The sequence below is a fragment of the Echinops telfairi genome, unplaced genomic scaffold (assembly GCF_000313985.2).
Source record: "Echinops telfairi isolate 266 unplaced genomic scaffold, ASM31398v2 ScPeMD7_4;HRSCAF=17, whole genome shotgun sequence".
In the NCBI taxonomy this organism is placed as follows: domain Eukaryota; kingdom Metazoa; phylum Chordata; class Mammalia; order Afrosoricida; family Tenrecidae; genus Echinops; species Echinops telfairi.
Window position 1 is genome coordinate 37,705,162 of NW_022103900.1, and position 20,405 is coordinate 37,725,566.

The window sequence follows — 20,405 nt, forward strand, 5'->3', positions numbered from 1 at the left end:
AGCCCTCCTTGGAGCCTCAAGTGTAGTCAGAGGAAGCAGACACGTCATAGAATAAAGTCTGTGGTTTTTAAGGGAGGATGAGAGCAGGGAGGTAAGCGAAGCAAGACAAGTGGATAGGATGTGCTATGAAAAAGACGAGTCTGCGGTGGGATCATCTACTAAACCAATCGGGTGTAGCAAGGATGTAAAATGTCTACCAGCTCACCACTCTTTCCAGTTTTGCTTTCTTCTTTGTCTTTGCACCAAGGTGCTATCCTTCGCATGCTATCTAGTTTGTGTGTGTGTGTGTGTGTGTGTGTGTGTGTGTGTGTGCTTGTGTGTGTTTTCGCATTGTGGGGCTAATTCTGTGGTCTCTCTCTCTTTAATGCAAAGTCTTGTCATAAAAACGGAATTTTCCTGTCACTTCTGTATGCCAGTTTTTGTAGTTGAGAAAACTTTTTCTTTTTCAGACACCTGAAGAACAGCAAAATCATTGTTTCTTTTATGCTTAGTGGAGTCCAATGTAGTGAAAAGTCTGATTTTACAAAGTGGGCATTTTCATTTATCAATCACACCTCTTATGATCAAGGTGCCCTCTTAGTGCAAGGATGGATACAGGAATATGTGACATTGTTGTCAGCCTTGACTTTATTACCTCTAACTCTTATCAGAGGTTACACAGATATCAAATTTTTTAAGCAATAGCAGAATTTGATATTTAACATTAACTCATTTACTCAACTGTTCCATGTTGTTTATCCATTCATTTAGTAATGAATGCTTGGGTTACTTGGGTTACTTTTACATCCTGACCATTGATAATAGCAATAAGTATAGTGCACAAATATCTGATTGTGTTTCCAATTTCAATTATTTTTATATACTTTTATAACTACAATAGAGATCCTTGGATTGCATGGTAACTCTGTATTTACATTTTTGAGGAATTGATAAATTACTTTTCAACGAAGTTTTACCATTTACAGTCTCAATCATGATAGGTGAGAGTTGTAACTTCGTTACAATCTTTAGCATGCCTGTGTGTTTAGTATTGTTCTGCTTTAATCACAGGCATTTTGGTGGGCATGATTCGGTTTGCATTTGCCAATTAACTAAGGACATTGAGCATCTTTTCATGTGTCTTAGCCATTTGCATATCCTCTTTGTCGAAATTTATTTTGTATTTTTTTAAATGTTTGTTATAATTTATGTCAAAGTTTGCAGAGAAAATTGATTTCCCACTCAACTATTCATTCACATCTTGTTTTTGACACTAATTGCAGACCCTATAATGTAACCGCACATTGTGAACTGCTCCCTATGTCTTCCATTGATATCGGTCCTTCTTTCTCGTCTCTTCCTTCTTTCTGAGCTTTAGCCTTATGCAAATGCTATGCTTTTGCTATCGTGTGATAATTGGTTGAATGAATACATACCTCTCTGGTGTTACTCACATTGTATATCTGTCTATTATTTGGCTGAAAGTGAATTCTGACCCAGACTAAAAGGGTAACTAGGATCCACAGACTCAGGTGTTCCAGTAGTCTATCATAACAGTTAGCCTGGACAGTTTTAGGATTCTGCCTTTTGTTCAACATTTTCTTTTGGTATATCCCAGGCTATCTACAATGACCACTCTCAGAGTGGTTAGCAGTCGTAGCATATAACTATCTGATTTTTCTGGTCTCTGGATCTCTGAGATTGATATTCATTAGTGCTATGAACTAGTTGTTCCCATGTATCTTTTATTTTCTTCACTGGAGAGAAAGAGAAACTAGTAATTACACTTTAGATGTCCATTCACTATCTTTAAAGATCTTAGTTAACTATTCACCATAGTAAGGAAGTAGAGCATAGAATATTATTCTTCCAAGTTTTGTTATGTCATTTGAATTAACTGTCCCCAAAGACTATGGTCCTAATCCTAGTGATGTATTACCTCAAAGAGTTTGGTAATTTTCATAACTCTGACCCCTTACACACACGCACATGCACACACACACGCAGCAATATATGAGGGTATACCTCCCCCAAACCGGAAAAGATCTCTTTTGGGCAGAGCTTTCATAGTATGCATTATCCCCACTATGAGAGCATTGAGCACCTTATTCTGAGTTAGTGCACTCAGTGGGATCACCTGGGAAGGTTATCTCTGGTCACACTGAATTTTTTCATAAAAGTAGTTTCATTCGAACCTCATTTTTTGTAATGGCCAATTTAAGAGAACAGCATGAAGCTGTGAAATTTTGTTTCCTGCTCCAGAATAATGCCTCAGAAACGGTTGTTACATTGAACACAGCTTACAAGGACAGTGCTTGGGAAAAGCTCAAGTGGTTTTCTCATTTCAGAAAAGGTGAAATGTTGATTGATGATAAAACTTGTTCTGGATATCCATCAACTTCCCGAAAGGATGACAATGTCAACAAAATCCATGCACTTGTGGTCAAAGACGGATGACCAGGCTAGACCAGAGGATGTACACTGGTACAGATAGGAACTGGAAACACAGGAAATCCAGGGCAGATGATCCCTTTAGGACCAGTGGTGTGAGTGGTGAGACTGGGAGCGTAGAGGGAGGGTGGGTTGGAAAGGGCGAACCAATTACAAGAATCTACATGTGACCTCCTCCCTGAGGGATGGACAACAGAAAAGTGGGTGAAGGGAGATGTCAGACAGTGCAAGATATGACAAAATAATAATTTATAAGTTATCAAGGGTTCATGAGGGAGGGGCAGCAGGGAGGGAGGGGGGAAAATGAAGACCTGGTGCCAGGGGCTTAAGTCGAGAGCAAATGTTTTTAGAATGATGAGGGCAGTGAATGTACAAATGTGCTTTACACAATTGATGTATGTATGGATTGTGATAAAAGCTGTATGAGCCCTTAATAAAACAATTAAAAAAAAAGAATAGATGAGAAAGCTATCGGACTATCTTGGAGCTTGGTTCAGTGAATTTTAATGGAAGATTTTGGAATGAGAAGGATTGCTGTGAAATTTGTGCCTCGGGTTCAGACTGACCAGCAAAAGAGTATTGATGAGAAAGATGCCATGCTTTGAATGAACAGCTCCAAAGCGACCCAGACCTTTTTCCCAAGGTGAGAAGACATGGTGCTATTCTTATGATCCTGAAAGCAAACATCAATCAAGCCAGTGGAAGATGCCATCATCACATCGCCCTAAAAAAGGTCATCGACTGAAATCAAAGATCAAGAGCATACTCATTTTCCTTTTAATTTAGGGGGATAGTGCATTTGATGTTTGCTCTACCAGGTCAGACTGTTCATCAAGCTTTCTATTTAGAGGTTCTGAAAAGATTGTCTAACTGTGTGTGAAAAAAAAGGCCTAATTTGTGGCAAAGGGTATACCAGTTTTGCCACCGTGACAATGTAGCCACTTGAGTGTGCCAGTTTGGGGCCAAAAAAGCTCAGTATGCCTCTCTTGCCCCACACACTTACTCACCTGTCATCACTCCATATGACTTCCTGTTGTTTCCCCAAATGAAAAGGGACATGAAAGGATAGCAATTTGAGGAGGTAGAAGAGGTGAAGGAAAAAACAAGGGAGTGCTGTCAGCCACCCAAACAGATGAGTTTGAAAAATGTTTCCAATGGAATTTCAGACATATATAATCATATATATATATAATAGTTTTTTAAAAAATCCACTTTGGGGTATATCCACTCATATATGTATATTATATGCTCATATACATATTATTGCGCACACATAGATATATTTTAAATACATTCAAATATGAATATAGAAATATCCTCTGGGAGACCTATATATGGTTGTCGGTATAGCCCGCTTCACCCACCCTTACCTGTTCAGTTCGCCTGTCTTTCTGTGAACTCACTTGTAATTTATTGCTTGTTAGTATGGATGGCTCAGGATTGCATATGTGCTAGTATTTATATTCATTGCCTATAATGATTGTGCTCCTATTTGAGTCTTCCTTTGCCTTAGAGGTATAGAATGTCTTTCACTACACCCAAATTGATATGTATCAATTACCTAGTTAGTAATATTCTCAGACCCGCCCTCCCATCCTTGATAGCCATCACAGAATGTTTCTCTGTTCCTTCTGTGTGTAAACCTTTCATTAACTTTTTATAAATAGTGGACTCACAAAGTATTTACCCTTTGGAGATGGACTTATTAAACCCAGAATAATATCCTCCAGGTTCATCTATCTTGTGAGGTATTTTTTTATTCTTCATTATTCTTTAATGATTTATTCTATTCCATCATGTATGTATGTACTATAGTTTGTTTATCCAGTCACCTGCTGATGGAGACTTTAATTGTTTCCAGCTCTTTGCAATGAACATATGCACATATGTATCATTCCCTAACTCTTCTTTATCTAATATGTATACCTAGTACCGGAATTGCTGGATCAGATAAGTTATATTTCCAATTACAACTTTAAAAAAGATTAATTGGTGTATATTTCACATATCATACAATTCAATAGTTCAGTCATATTAATAAGAATTGTACAATCATCTCCACAATCAAATTTAGAAAATTTACTTATTTATTCTACTCATTGCCATCAGGTTCCCACCTCCCCTCAACCCCCCACACTATACCTTCCAAGAAACCATAAATGCAGTCACTGTCTCCATAGCTTTGCTCTACTGGATTTCATATACAAAAAATAGAGAAAATCAAAACAAAGGCCCTGCAAACCACTGTTTCCTCCATAAAAGCAAGGCTATTCACACCACTAGTCTGTGGTCAGAGGGATTCAATAGAAGCATAATCAATGACAATGTAGCCACTTGAGTGTGTCAGTTGTTGTTCTTGTTAGGTGCCATCAAGGATGTTCTGACCCATATCGACCCTATGTACAACATACAGTAGAATGAAACACCATAAAGTCCTGTGCCATTCTGACAACAGTTCTCACCCTGGAACTCATTGTTACAACCCTGGTGTCAATTCATCTCATAGAGCCATGGTTCCCAATCTTCCCCCAATCATAAAATTATTTTCATTGCTACTTCATAACTGTAATTTTGCTACAGTTATGAATCAGGCAAACCCTGTGAAAGGGTCGTTTGACCCCCCAAAGGGATCATGGCCCACAAGTTGAGAACCGCTGTTATAGAGAGTTTTCCTATTTTTCACTGGCCCTCCACTTGACCAACCATGATTTATGTCCTTCTTCAGGGACTGGTCTCTCCTGACAATATGTCCAAAGTGTGTAAGACCAAATCTTGCCTTCCTTGCCTTTTAGGAGCAATCTAGGTGTACTTCATCCAAGATAGCTGGTTTGCCCTTTTTGCCGTCCACGGCACTTTCAGTATTCTTCTCCAGCACCACACTTCAAGTTCATTGATTCTTCTACGACATGTGATAGATAGACACTGAATAAGAAGACTGACCAAGAATCCAGGTGTGGACTGTGCAAATGGATTTTGGACTCCCACTGTCATCATAGCCTTGGAAAACTGGGTGTTTACAATTTAAGCTCTGAGATCATTCCCACCTTTGGCTTTCAATTTTATCCCTCACAATCCTTGGATCACCAAGGCTAGTGTGTTTCTTCTATGTTGGTCCAATTAATATCTAACTCATATGACTGTTTGTTCAAAAACAATCCGATAGCATGCAGATGTTTTTCTTTTTAACAGTTGGGTACCCTCTAGTTTCTTTGCCACACCTTGCAATAGCACCCATATCTTCAGTGATCTCTTCATGAGGGCCAGTATCAAGCAGAACCATGTCATAACAACTAATTATTCTTAGATTTGCTCTAGATTTAAGTGTAAGCTCAAATTATATTTGTATATTTATGATCGTATATTCTCTGGTTCACTTAGAGACAATATTATCATTTTATGGTAGAAAACATTATTGATCATCCTCATGGGGCATAAGATAATGCTATTGATAGAGTCATTACTCTAGCTAATAGTGTAGAATTTAAAACACTCATAGATTCTATTCTTTTGAGGATCACAGCACCCTTCATAGGGCCCACTATAAGGGCTTGATGTGGAAACCCCACTAAGTGAACTGGCCTATACCTCAATCTCACGCATCACCCTTGTCTTAGGGCTGAAACTCACTAGTGTATCAGAACCAGATGACTGCTATCCCAAGGATATAACACTGGTGACCTTTGGATTTTGATACAAAATGTCTTGCCTTAAGGGTGCCCAATGAATGGTGGCCCAGGACTATAACATATTTACTATTTTAATGCTGTCCTTGCTTTCTTATAACATGCATTAATCTGGTAGGCATGGTTCTGCCATTGTAAATGGGTGCCCTTGGAAGTTTTGATCTCCACCAAGTCCCATATTTTTGTGTAAATAGTGTCCATTACCTAAAGACTTTAATCTGTACACATCAACAATTCATGTACTGAAGTTCAAAGCTGGCCTACAATTGTAATGTTCATTTCCAACTTTTAAAATAAACATCATATAACTTTTCACAGTGGTTGTATCATCTTACAGTTCAAACAGCAGTGCATGAGAGTTCCAATCTCTCTACACTGCACCAGTTTTGTGCTTGCTGTCTGTTGTAATTACTGGGGTGAGAAGTTATCTGATTTTATTTTGATCAATATATTTCAATATGGCTTCATGTGTTTCTTAGCTGCCTAAATATTTCCTTGATTAAATATATGCCCACATTGTCTGCCCGTCATTTTGTTGTTGAGGTGTTGGAAGTGTTCTATATACTTTAGGGATTAATCATTTATCATCTATGTTAGTGCCGAATATCCCCCTCATTCACGAGTTCTCATTTTACTCTGTTAAAAATATTTTTCATTCACAAAACTACTTAATTTTTAGGATGTCTAGTCATCTAATTTATTATCTGCTGTTTGTGCATTTTTTGGTATGTTTGACAATCTGTGCCAAGAGTTAGGGCCCCTACATTTGCTCCTACTTTTTCTTTGATGAGCTTTCACATCTTTGTTAGCAGTCTCACATGTAACCACTACACCACCAGGGCTCCTTGAAGTTTTACATTTTTCATTTAGTTGTTTATTCCATCTTGAGGTGGGTGAGTGTGTGGTGTGCTATATGGAATTATTAGATTCATATTTCTGCAAATAAATAACTAGTTTTTCTAGCACTAAAGTTCCCCATTTAATGGGCTCTGACCATTTGTCAAAGGTCAGCTGTCCATAGGTGGATGGATTTGCTTCTAGGTTCTCAATTCTGTTTCATCAGTCAATTTCACTGTACCAGTTCCAGGCTGTTTTGAGTACCACGGATGGATGAAACGCTCCAAGTTCAATCATTGTGATGCTACCTATCTTGTTCTTCCCCTTCATTAATGCTGTGTTTATCCATTATCTCTTTTCACATAAAGTTAGTAATTGTTTACTCTGTCTCTTTGAAGAATATTGTTGGAATGTGTGTAGTATTTTGTTAGCATTGATATTTTTACCATGTTATCTTCTTGTCCATAAGGATGTTCTTTTTTTTTTCCCAACCATTAATGTATGTCTCTTTTTGTGTATTGCAATATTGTTTGTAGTTTTCTCTATAGATTTTTTTTTATATCTGGATAGGTTTATTAATAAGGATGTGCAAAAATAAAGTACCGTTTGCTACAGCATCATAGAAATCATAGTTAAACAAAAATATAAAAATGTGAACCTACTGTTTCTTACAGTATGCTACAGTTAGATCCTTGCAATTCTAAGGTGGTATTTCCCTTTCACTCCAAAAAAGAAAACAAGCTCCCTGCCAATGAGTCCATGCTTACTCATATCAACCCCTTGTGGGTTTCCAAGACTGTGACTGTTTATACAAGTAGAAAGCCCAGTCTTTCTCCCATCAGGTGTTAGTGGTTTCAAATGCAACCATGCATATCACAGCCAAACATGTAATCAATACACCACCACTTCCATAATTCTGTGTTCTTCCAATTGTACTATATCAAATAAAGAAATGAAATCTTTTTTAGCTTCTCTCCATTGAGAATAATACAGGCTGCTAGTTTCATATATTTTTGTGGGATTACAAAGAGCTTTTACCCAGCTTTGTCACCCTCAAAGACATGCCAAACATTAGGGGTTTTGCTAGCATATGGGGGGAAGTCAGATGCTTACAGACATCCTCCCTGAAGACAATTATAGGCCCTGCTCCCTGCTGTTAAGGACAATGGGCTACTTTTCTAGAGCCCTGAAGTCATTGATTTGGGTCCTTTAGGTGGAGTTTACACCCTACTGATAAAGGTGCCAGGGAGCAGGTTAAACTGGCTCTGTGACATCCAAAGTTAAGCTGCCATCCTGAATCTAGGATCTGCCCATCTTGTCACATGTATACCCCCAATCCCTCCTCTTCCTATTGTGTGTATAGCCCTAAGCCACCCCCTTCCATTACTGTATTACTTACAGCACAACCCTTTCCTGTGACGTAGGTCTTCACCTGTAATTAGGGGGCTTGCATGTCCCCAGAGATTATAAAAGCCTTTGTTAGCAATAAATATCTTGCTCTCTCTCCATATGGACCACCAAGTGGAGCTGAGGTGAGCATTGCTACCATGAGTTGTGTCTGACTCCATTATTTCAATCTCTCTTCTATCTCTCATGCTCTTTATGAATTTACTATAATCTTTACTTATTATCACTGTACAATTGAGCCTACCAGACCCGTGATGATGTGTTAGGGCAGGTAGCCTGACATATGGTGCTCAATGTGCAGCCCTGTAGGAAGAGAACTCTTTTGAGTTATATCCTGTGTAGCAATTGTATGGCCTCATTGGACAGAGAGGGTGAATGGGAAATTTTTTTTTGTTAGTTTCTTTTTTAAAGTGTTTTTTTCAGTCCGAGTGAGATATGGGTCAAGCAAAGAGCAAGGATACAGAGTATGGTATCACTCTTTGCCACCTCCTGAAGAAACAAAATGTAGTGGCAATGAATGAGAGAATGAAAGAGTTTCTTCAAATGGTAAAAAAAATTAATCTCTTCCTGAGTCAGGAACCTTTGATATGGAAATCTGGGATAAGGTAACCATTAACTTAAGAAAAGCTCACAGGGAAGGACAGAGCATACCCATGGAGACCTGGGAGCTGTGGGTACAGATTAAAGCAGTGTTGGAGCCGCTGCAGGGTGAGAGAGCAAAGCAACAGGACCATCAGAGCAGTGAGAAGCCTCTAAACTGCACAGACTTAACTCAGGTGAGAAACAGGCAGATGAGAAGATTTTAGGCATTGCTGAGAAAACAAAGTTTGAGTTAGAAGGAGATCGCACAGTAGAAGCATCTGTCCCACCAGAGTATAGCGCATGGAATCACAATACTATCAAGGAAGCCAGTGCTGGAGGAGAAGAGATTAGATCCAAAGAAATGCAAATGGATAGTTTTAACATAGAAGGTGATGATGCTCCTGAAGTGAGAAGCTAAGAGTCAAGGAGTAGGAAGGCACCCTTTGCTCTCATGGGTGGAGAAGAGTATAGCTCAAGAAGCAGATTTAGAATTCAGAATGGCATATTCCATTAGAATTATAGACAGGGAGCCTGACGTGCAGCACCCCGAAGGGAATAAAAAAATGACAATATACTGCCTTTCCCTTTAAGCTACTGAAAGATCTCAAACAAGCAGTATCTAGTTATGGTCCAGATTCACCATTTTAAATTGGTATGATAAAATCTATGGCAGATATGGAATACTGGATCCCAGCACTCAAAATTTTTGACGAAAGTGTGTTTTTCACCTTCAGAATCTTTGCAATATGAGATGCTGTGGAACAAAGCAGCCCTTGCACAAGCACTCAAAAGTGCAGAAGAGGGCATAGATTTGGGGTTCATCAACTGCTAGGAGATGAGAATTACATCACAATTGAGTCACAATTAAACTTTGATGAGCAGACTTTAACACACGAATGGGAAGTCTGTCTAAAGGCCTGGGAGAAATTAATGTCATCAGGAAGCAGATGGCCAAGTTACATGGCAGTAAAGCAAAGGAATGATGAGACTTATATTAGATTTTATATCCAGGTTGCAGGATGCTGTCCACAAGAATGTAACAGACAAAGTTGCAGCAGATAATCTTATTCTTACATTAGCATTTGAGAACTCGAATACATCATGTCAAGCTGCCATATGCCCTTTCAAGGAACAGAGCATGCTGTTAGATTATATCAGGCTATGCAGGAATGTAGGGTCAAATGAGCACAAGGCCAACCGCATGGCTGCTGCTTTGGCAAGTTACACCAGACCTAAAGGGAAATGCTTTACATGTGGAGCAGAGGGACATTACCAGAAAGACTGCAGGCAGATATTACAAAAGAACAGGACAATTCACAGCAGAAAAGACCCAGGGAAAGAGCCCAAGGAAACGGGACTTCGTCCCTGTGGCGATAGAGGTAGTCACTGGGCAGAGCATTGTCAAAGTTTAGTGATACAGGACATTTACCTGGAAGTAATGCCCAGCCAAAAAATGTGTAGTGGGGTATGCTCCGAGCCCCTTTGAACCGAGCTCAGGTAATAGAGGAAGGAGCTTGAAACAGACCCCACCCAGCAGAGCATGGGAGGCAAAGTGTCTGCCTGCTGGAGCAAAGAAGATCTTAGAGAGAAACTTTAGGCACCCCCTAATCTCACAGCAGGAGACCAGACCTCGCCCCGCCTCTGTCCTCACTGCAGTGTGTTGATTAACCAAGAAAATGCACTGAGGCCCTCCCAGCGGTTTTCTGATTCTAAAAAGCAGGAGCCTCTTATTGACAGTGTAATACAGTTTTTATCAGGAAGTTTTAACCTAAGTACTTAAGGAATTTAAATTGATACTGGAGTTTGATCAGAGTTGCAAGGAAAAGCCTAAAGCTGTGATTAAATCAGAAATTAATAAGAGTGGTAATCGGGATCAGCTACCTAAAAGAACTATGGGACATTTATTAGGAAAGTCCAACCTAAATTCTCAAGGTGTTTAGATTGTTGCTGGAATTATTGATCAGGATTATGAAGAAATCAAGGCAGTGATAACATCTGATATACCATGGTTTATAAAGAAAGAAGATGGCTTAAGCCAAGTTTTGCTTCCTTGCATTTCTAGAGTAAAAATGTTTGCCTATCAGGAAAGGGCACCTGAGAAGTCTGAGCACCCTTTAAATGAAGGGGTCTTTTGGAATGCTGCTGTGGGGAAACAATAGTGCCCCTACATGGAATTAGAAATTGAAGGGAAAAGGTTTTGAATTGGGGTCATTTCCTTAAGGCATCCATGAGGGCCTAAGACCCACCCATTAATTTCCTCTAAATAGAGCTTGGAAGGAATGAGAGAAGTTAAACAAGACAGAATATTGCAAGATTGTAAAATCATACAGTGTAAGAAACCTGAAGGGCAAAGCGGCTTATTTGAGCCTGTAACCTTATTGGTAAACTTGGAGAAAAAATGTCTGGTAAATTAGTTCAAGAACAGTGGGACAAATTTATTAACATTTTTTTTCAGTTTTTCAAATCATCCTGAGTTAGATAGCTCTCTTAATTCTCTGAGAGCTGGGAGCCGAAATTTATATGCTAGCTCTCAAGATTCTCTGAAAGCTGGAAGCAGAAATTTACATAACAATGAAGGCTATCTTAACTAGTAGTTTTACTGGTTCAAGACCTAACAAGTTAGTTGAGATTTCTAGCAGTGCTTTATTGTCTGCATTGTTAAAACAGAAGGGGGAGAAAAGGAATCTTACATGTGACAAAGTTCATTTGGTCAATTTAACAAAAAAAAAAAATTCTGCTTAATAAAAGCGTATAACAAAATTAGGGCAGATAAACACATTTCACATCTGCAGAGAAAGCTGATCCTAAGGAGTCCCAAGAAGATGTAAATTGTGTTTGGGATCCAGGTCCATCTGTCACCTGGAGAAAAGGCTATGAATTAATGTCTTTGCAGAATAAAGCTGATGGACTCACTTTAGAAGGACACAACCACATTTGGAGGAAGATGGACATGAAGGACATGAAGGAACCACAAAACCTTAATCATAATTCTGTTTCCAGGTCACTGAAACCCCAAAGGGAGGGGCTTTTTGTTTATGGTTTCACAGGCAAAGGAGATAGGTGGATTTCTCTTCAGCCAGCAAGGCCCAGGATAAAGGAGGAAAGCTGATGCTACCCTGACCCCTGTCCTGTTACTAAAGTTATCCAAAACGTCAAGACCTTGCAAATTCCTGAGAATGGCGATTTCTGACTGCTGAGATAATTCTTCCATTGCTGATGCTGTCTAAGGGATTCTATCAGAACTGAACATTTTATACAGTAGTGATTGGACTATTACAAAAGATTGTTCTTTTGCGGAAAGATCAAGACTTTGGACTTCTCAATTCTGATTTTTGTATAACCCCTTACCCATATAATAAGACATTGAAAGATTGGGATTTGATAAGAAAACATTTGCAAGGGTTTGAAGGAAGCATTTCATTAGATGTGATTCAGTTAAAAAATATTTTCTATACATTCAAGGGTGGCGGTAGAAGCATTTCAGCTCTGGCAAGGGTCTCCATGTGGTTCTTCCAGTTCCCAGGGCTGCATCAGGGTAGGTCCATGTGGCTTCTCCTCAGAGATGTCTCACACAGGAAGTGAGCATTGTCAGTAGAGAGTCTCCAAGGGAGTGAGCAGAGAGAAAGAGAGAAATGTCTCCCTCCTCCAAGGATGAAATCCAGATTTCCCAGAATTCTCAGGAGAAGGTCATACCCACAGAGAGGCCTCATTGGCTATGATCCAATTGACAGACTAGACTCCACCCCTTCACTCTTAATCCTATCAAGTCCCAAACTGACAACAGATTATGTAACTACCACACTAATGCTGAAGTATCATTGCATACTTCATTGCATGAACCTTACTTAGTTGTGATAGATATAGCATAATTTTGGATTCTTGGTAGGGTTTTGTTGAGAATTTTTATGTCCATAGTTATGATGGACACTGATCTTTTGGGGTGCAATCTTTGCTTGGCCTTGGTATCAAGGCTAAGCTTATGCTAAATTTAAATTTAGTATGTTTACATGTTTTTATTTAATGTTCTGAATGATTTTAATGAAATTAGTGTCATCTTTGCTTTGAATATTTAGTTGAATTCTTCAACATTGCTGTCTTTACCACAATATTTTGCTGCTGTTATTGAGATATTTTTAGTCAAATTTTTATGACCTGTTATTCTTTTGTTATATGTATGTTAAGCTAATCTACCTCAGTCTGTGTTTATTTGCATAGACCAGGGGTTTCTAAATATTTTTTTAGATTTGTAGATATTTCATTTTTATAGGTTTTCAAAATATTTGGAGTACAGCGCCTCATAATATTCTATATGATTGCCTTTATTTTGGGTGATTCTGTTGTTATCTAGCCCATTTTACTCTTTATTTGTGTTATTTACTTCTAACTTTCCAATCCTCTTCTTTAAAACATTTATTGTGTGCTGTTTGTAAAAAATTAATTTCCATTCATCAATTCGTATATTTTGTTTCACATAATTGTTTGCAGAATCACTTATCTCACCTCTTTTCCATCCTTCCTGCTTCTATTTTTTAAATAGTTTATTGAGAAATAATTCATATATCATATAATGCAATAGTTCAATCATATTAAAAAGAGTTGTACAAGCATCACTACAAGTAGTTCTATATCTTTTTTTCCCCTCTTGAACTCATGCCTACTAGTTCTTCATTTCCCCCAGGATCCCCAGTCATCCCTAACCCCAAGCACTCACTCATGGATTCCAGGGAATTTGGAAGACAGCCACTTGGACAGTGGAAGCAATCCATACTTGTACCCATTCTAAAGAAAGGTTACCCAACAGAATCTGAAAACTTTGAAACAATACCATTGATATCATATACAAGTAAAATTTCACTAAAGATCACCCAACAGGGGTTGAAGCTGCACAGCGACAGGGAGTTGCCAGAGGTTCAGAGCCAATTCAGAAGATGTGGAACAAGGGATAACATCGCTGATGTCAGATGCCTATTGACTCAAAGCAGAGAATACCAGAAATACATTTACTTGTGTTTCATAATTATGCAAAGAAATTTGACTATGTGTATCATAAAGAACTATGGATACACTTGAGAAGAATAGGAATTCCAGAACACTTCATTGTGCTCATGTGGAACGTGTACATGGATCAATAGGCAGCTGTGTGAACAGAACAAGGGCATACTGCATGGTTTAAAATCAGGAAAAGTGTGCACCAGAGTTGTATCTTCTTACCATATTTATTCAATCTGTATGCTGAGCAAATCATTAGAGAAATTAGCTTATATTCAGAAGAGTGTGGCACGAGGTTTGAAGGAGGCTCATTAACTATCTGTGATATGCAGATGACACAGCTTTGTTTGCTGAAAGTGAGGAGGACATGAAGGACTTGCTGCTGAAGTTCAAGGCTTGCAGCCTTCAGCATGGATTACAATTCCATGTAGAGAAGACCAAAATGCTCACAACTGGCCCAATAGGTAACATCATGATAAATGGAAAAAAATATTTAAGTTGTTGAAGATGTTGTCTTTTTTATAACAATAAATGTTAATGGAAGCAGCATTCAAGTGATCAAAAGATGAGGTGCAGTAGGTAAATCTGTTGCAAAATTCCTCTCTAGAGTATTGAAGTATTGTTAAGCAAGGCTATTACTTTGAGGATGCAGGTGCACCTGGCCCACGCTATGGTATTTTCCATTGCCTTATACGAATGTGAAAGGTGGACATGGAATAAGGAAGATACAAGAATGGATGCGTTTGAATTGTGGTTCTGGAGAAGGATATTGAAAGAGCCATGGACTGATGAAAGGACAATGTACCTGTCTCGGAATAAGGACAGTCAGGCTGATTCTGAGAGTTAAGGATGGCAAGGTTTCATTTTACATTCTTTGGACATGATGTCAGAAGAGATCAGTACCTATAAAAAGACATCATATTTGGTAGAGAGGCAACCAAAAAGAGGAAGGCCTTCATGGTGATGGATTGCCACAGTGGCTGTAATAAGTTCAAATGTGGAAACCATTTATAAAATGGGGCTAGACTAAGCAGTGTTTTCTTCTCTTATGCATAGAGTCAATGTGGATTGTAAGTGGCTCAATGGAACATATAAACAAGAAGCTCTTATAACTTTGTTCCCTCTTTGCTCTGAAATTAGAAATGGAATTTAGAGCACATACAAATGCATGTGCAGAAATATACTCTGCCAAATCTATGAAGTTTGTGGGTAATTGAAATTTAAAAAATAGTGGAATTATTTCACGAACTCTTTGAAGCCTCCTCACACATTTTATGATCGTGATGTGCTTGCATTTGCCTAATCACACCTCTTCCAATGGCATTTTGGCCATTTGCCCACTCATAGATTATCAGTTACTATTACGACTAGTCACGTAAGCGATAGTATTTATACTGTTTTCTTAACTCTTGTGCTCCTCGGTGTCTTCCTCTCCTTTAGTGATACAGATGTCTTTCCTTTCACCCAAATAAATATATTCCTATTATCTAGTTAGTAATTTTTCTTGTCTTCCTTCCTATCTCTGATTACAAACAAATACTGTATCTTTCTGCATGTAAGCTTTACCTTGACTGTTTAGAATAGTACATTTATATAATATTTGTCCTTTTGTGAGTTACTTATTTCAGTCAGCATAATATTCCCCAGGTTCATCTGAGTTATGAGAAGTTTTCCAGATTTTGAAACATTTCATAATATTTTAATGTTTATATGTGCCATAGTTTGCTTACCCATTGAAGGCCACTTATGTTAGCTATTTTGATTAATACACAATACATAATTTGTGTCAAGGCTTTATTTCCCTAGGTTAGATACCCAGTAGTGTGATGGCAGGATCAACTGGTATTTCTATTTCTAACTTCTAAAAGAGCACCAGACCATTTCTCACAGTGGTTCGGACACCACAAGGTGTACAGAGTTCCAATCTCTTCACATCCGCACCTGAATCTGTGCTGTCTGCCTTTTCGCATGTTGACATTTGGAAGTATTTTAAGTCATTATTTTCTGTCAGTTTGTTGGACTTTGGTGGCTTGTATGTTGCTGTGATGCTGGAACCTATGCCAACATCAATATCAGAAGCACCCACGGAGGACATGTGTAAGCAGAGATTCAAAACAAGGAAAGATGAGCTAGTCTATTTCTGACATAACTTGGCCACTGAAACATTATAAATAGCAACAGAACAGTGTCTTATACAGTGCTGAAAGATGAGCCTGTCAAGATGTAAAGTATGAAAAATACAGCCGGGGAAGAACTGCCTCTTCACAGTGGTCAACATTATGGCATAGATGGAATAAAACTTTAGGGACCTTCATTTGCTGATGTGGCATGACTGAAAAATGAGAGGAAGCAACTACTAACCTTTATTAAAAATCAGAATATTTATATATGAAATAGTAAATCTAGGATGATTCAAGGTTATAAAAAAATTAACCAGACTGTATAAAAATTGATAATCTAAGACCTAGTTTGATGACTTGTATTGCTTATTTAGAACTAGACAATCACTTTAGATAGGACCTGTGGGTATAGTGATAGGTTTCTCTATACTAGTCATGTATAACTGTTTGGGACTTGGTGAGTAGATAGATTCACCATTGGTCACTGATACAGTCGTGCTGGAGTGAGTGGTGCCAATCACTCATTGGTGTAAAGTTTTGCTACCTAGAGGGGGAAAAATATGCAATACCCATCACACAGGCAAGAAATGAGGGGGGTGGGTAAATAAAATGGAGAGATAGAGGGGAAAAGGATTGACCAAAAAGCTAAAGATAAAGAAATAAATAAGGAAGAAGAAATAGGGAAAGGGAAAAAAAATGAAGGAAAAAGAGAGGGAAAAATTCAGGTAGCACTGTCTCTTAAACATTGGATTGCTATCTACAAGTTTGGTGGTTCAAATCCACCAACCACCTCAAGATAGAAAGACGTGAGACTATCTGCTTCCATCAAGATTTACAGCCTCAGAATCTCTAGTTAATGGGGTCACTATTATCTTACGAGAGATGACACAGTGACTCAACAGTGCTTGAAATGGCACAAAAAAGTGGATCCAAATCCTCTCTCACTTTGTGCTTCCCTTAATGAGCACCTGTAGTCAGAGTGGTGTGTTGGGAAGAATAAACACTTGACAATTCCCTGAAATTACAAGCTGGGTCACTGAGGCTAGTTTTAATTATTGTATCTGTTCTGGCTCATAATACAGTTATGCAACTAAACAACATCTACATGATTACACCTGGAAGTGTATAATTCTGCTGACAAAGTCATCTGTTACTTAACAAAATATGGTGTACATGTTAAATCCAAATTAATCACTCTAGAGGCAGTTAGCCAGTATCTTGCCACTCTCCCTCAGTAAGTTTAATGCCAGGCCTCATCTTAGCCTCACAGGTTACAACTATCTTGTGAATTGCCTGATAATGGGAGCAAGAACATTATCCCCTAATGATCACACAGTCCTCTATTCATAAATCAAAATATTGCTTAATGATAAGTTAAGTGTCAAAGGAGAAGAAGGTAAATTGCTTCAGCTCTCTCCTTTCATTTATTTCATATAGGCCCCTTGACATACTCAATTATATTATGCTTATTTTCTATCATAATATTTAGGCCATATTGGTTGAGAAATTTCTGAAGAATAATATGGGAGACTATGAGTCTCTTTAAAGAGCAAATTTCACTTTTACTCTGACCTTTAAAAAAAGCTTCTCAGAATCTCATATTTCTTTAGCACTAAACCAAGAAAAACCATAACAAAGAGAAAAAAAGCAAACTCACTGCCATCATGTCAATTCTGACTCATAACCACTCTGTAGGACAGGGTAGAACTGCCCTCATGGGTGTTCAAGACTGTAACTCTATACAGGGATGAAACGCCACATCTTTCTCCTATGTGGTGGCTGGTGGTTTTGCATTGCTGACCATGTTGACCTTGAAGGAGGATAAAACAGCATTGTTGAAAACCAGAACAATGATTTTAAATAAATATTATAGACAAATAAGAATTATTACAACTAAGTATACACACTACAGTAGCAAAACATAGGGCTTTTGCCCAAATGTTATTTTATATTAACCATGTCATTACACTCTCCGAACACCAACTGTTCCCTTTGTAATATATATCTTTAATATAATAGTAGGTTTTGACTTAATTCTAGAAATTATAGTATATTGTATTTGTATTACCACATAATTATAATATATAATATGGATTCTTAAGGGTTAAATGTGGGGCAAGGGTGCCACCTTCAGTGGAGAAGTTAACTAGAACCTTCCTGAATAATATTAATACCCACAGAGTAACACCTTAAACTCAAAGACAAAAATAGAGCAAAATCAGAGGATGGTAAAAAACATATTATACCAATGACAACCATTAAAAGGCAAGAACGACAATAATACTCTTTGATAAAAAGGTTTCCAGGAAAATAACATCATGAGAGACAGGAATTGAAGCAATATAATGGTTGAAGGAAAAATAGACCAGGAATATATAACCATAATAAACATATATACACACAACGAAAGACCCTCAAAATACATCAGTCAAGTTTTCACAGTTGAAGAGAGAAAAGAAAAGCTTGACAGTAATAGCAGGAGACTTCAACACACCACTCTCAAGGAGAGAAACAATAAAGAAACAGCTTCTGAACACCTTTGTTATCAGACAGAAAGTATTCTAAATCAATTATGGAAGATGTAGTTAGTTTAAAATGTAGCCACTTATCATTTGATTTCCATTTTCACCCATTTCAAGAGGCAAAAATCCTTAAATGGATTTTTCAACTTTCTGCTTTCTTTTCAACAGGATTTTCATTTTTTTTAAATTTCCTTTATTTTTTCTTTCTTGTTTTTGTTTTGTACGGTTTTTTTGTATATGAAACCCAAGATAGGTAAATCTATAGAGACAGTAACTGGATCAATCATTACCTCGGGACATGGCAGGGGTGGATGGGGGCAAATGGAAAGCTAACAATGAGTACAAGAAAGAAGAATATGAGAGTGTATCCCCTCAAATAAACAAAAACAGAAAAAGGTCCACTGGGCAGAGCCTTCCTAGTATACAGATTTTCCACTAGGTGAACATCAAGCAATTTGCTCTGAGTTAGTGCACTCAATGGCATCGCCTGGGAAGGTTCCCTTTTGTCACAATGATTTTTCTTTTAAAAATAGTTTTGCTCCAACCTTGTTTTTGTAAGAGAACAGCATTCAGCGGTGAAATTTTGTTTCCTGCTTGGGAAAAATGCCACAGAAACTGTTTTGATGTCAAACATAGAATTCTAGGACAGCACTATGGGAAACACTTGTGCCAGTGTTTTTCTCATTTCAAAACAAGTGAAATGTTGATTGATGACAAACCTCGTTCTGGACATATACCATTTCCCAAATGGATGAAAATGTCTACAAAATCCATGCACTTGTGCTTGAAGACCAATGACCATTGAAGAGATGGGGACTATCTTGGAGCTCGGTTAAGTGCATTTTAGTGGAAGATTTGAGATTGAGAAGGGTCATTGTGAAATTCCTGCATGAGGTGCTCTGACTGAACAGCAACAAGAGCATCAGCTGGAAACACGCAGTACTTTGAAAGAACAGCTTCGAAGAGGCCAGACCTTTTTGCCAAGTACGTTACTGGTGACAAGACATGGTGCTATTCTTAGGACCCACAAACCAAACATCAATTAATCTAGTGGAAAACACCATCATCATCGAATCCTCCAAAATGCTCGTCAAATTAATGAAAGATCAAGACAATACTCTTTTTTTTTTAGTATGAAGAGGATAGTGCATTTGGAATTCATTCCACCAGGTCAGACTATTAATCAAGCTTTATATTTAGAGGTTCTGAAGAGATTACATAACAGTGGATGACATAAAGGCCTAAACTGTGTCAGAAACGGGTTTGGTTTTGCCACCAGGACAATGCATCTGTTCTTGCAGCCATCTCGGTGCGCCAGTTTTTGGCAAAAACCAGCATGCCTTTCTTGCCCCACGCACCTTCCTCACCTGATCTCTCTGTGATATTTCTTTATGTTTACCCTAATGGAGAGGGAAATGAAAAGACCCTGATTTTGTGATGTCGAAGAGTTGAAAACACTGAGGGAAGTGCTGTCAGCCATTCAAACAGATGAGTTTGAAAAATGTTTCCAAGATTTGAATCGCATATTTTACAAATGTATGAAGTGTACTTTGATGGTACTAAGGTTGTTTTGTAAAAAACTTTTAAATATATAATTTTGAAAATAAAAATTCAGTTCTTTGTTGGGGGGTACCCCTTTGTATCTTCTAAAGGTCTGCTGATAATTATACAACACTTCTCTATGTAAATGAATTATTTACATATGCCAAGAAATACCAGTTTTCAATTATGCCAGTTCTAGAACGTAATATTTTTTAAATAGTTTTATTGGCATATGCATTACATATCATTCAGTCATACTAAGAAGACTTGTAAAATCATCATCACAATTAATT

At 38.0% G+C, this 20,405-nt stretch overlaps 1 protein-coding gene across 2 annotated transcripts in view; it reads left to right on the forward strand.

Moving 5' to 3' along the window:
- The window catches only part of CNTNAP5 (contactin associated protein family member 5), a 1,132,484-nt gene that overhangs the window by 486,058 nt on the left and 626,021 nt on the right, over window positions 1-20,405 (forward strand). The window contains exon 7 of one of the 2 annotated variants that reach the window (XM_030887885.2): window positions 8,791-8,796. The exons of the other annotated variant lie outside the window; for it this stretch is intronic. Within the exon in view, the coding sequence (XP_030743745.1) occupies window positions 8,791-8,796 (6 nt within the window). The remainder of the gene's footprint in view (window positions 1-8,790; window positions 8,797-20,405) is intronic. 2 annotated transcript variants of the gene reach the window in all.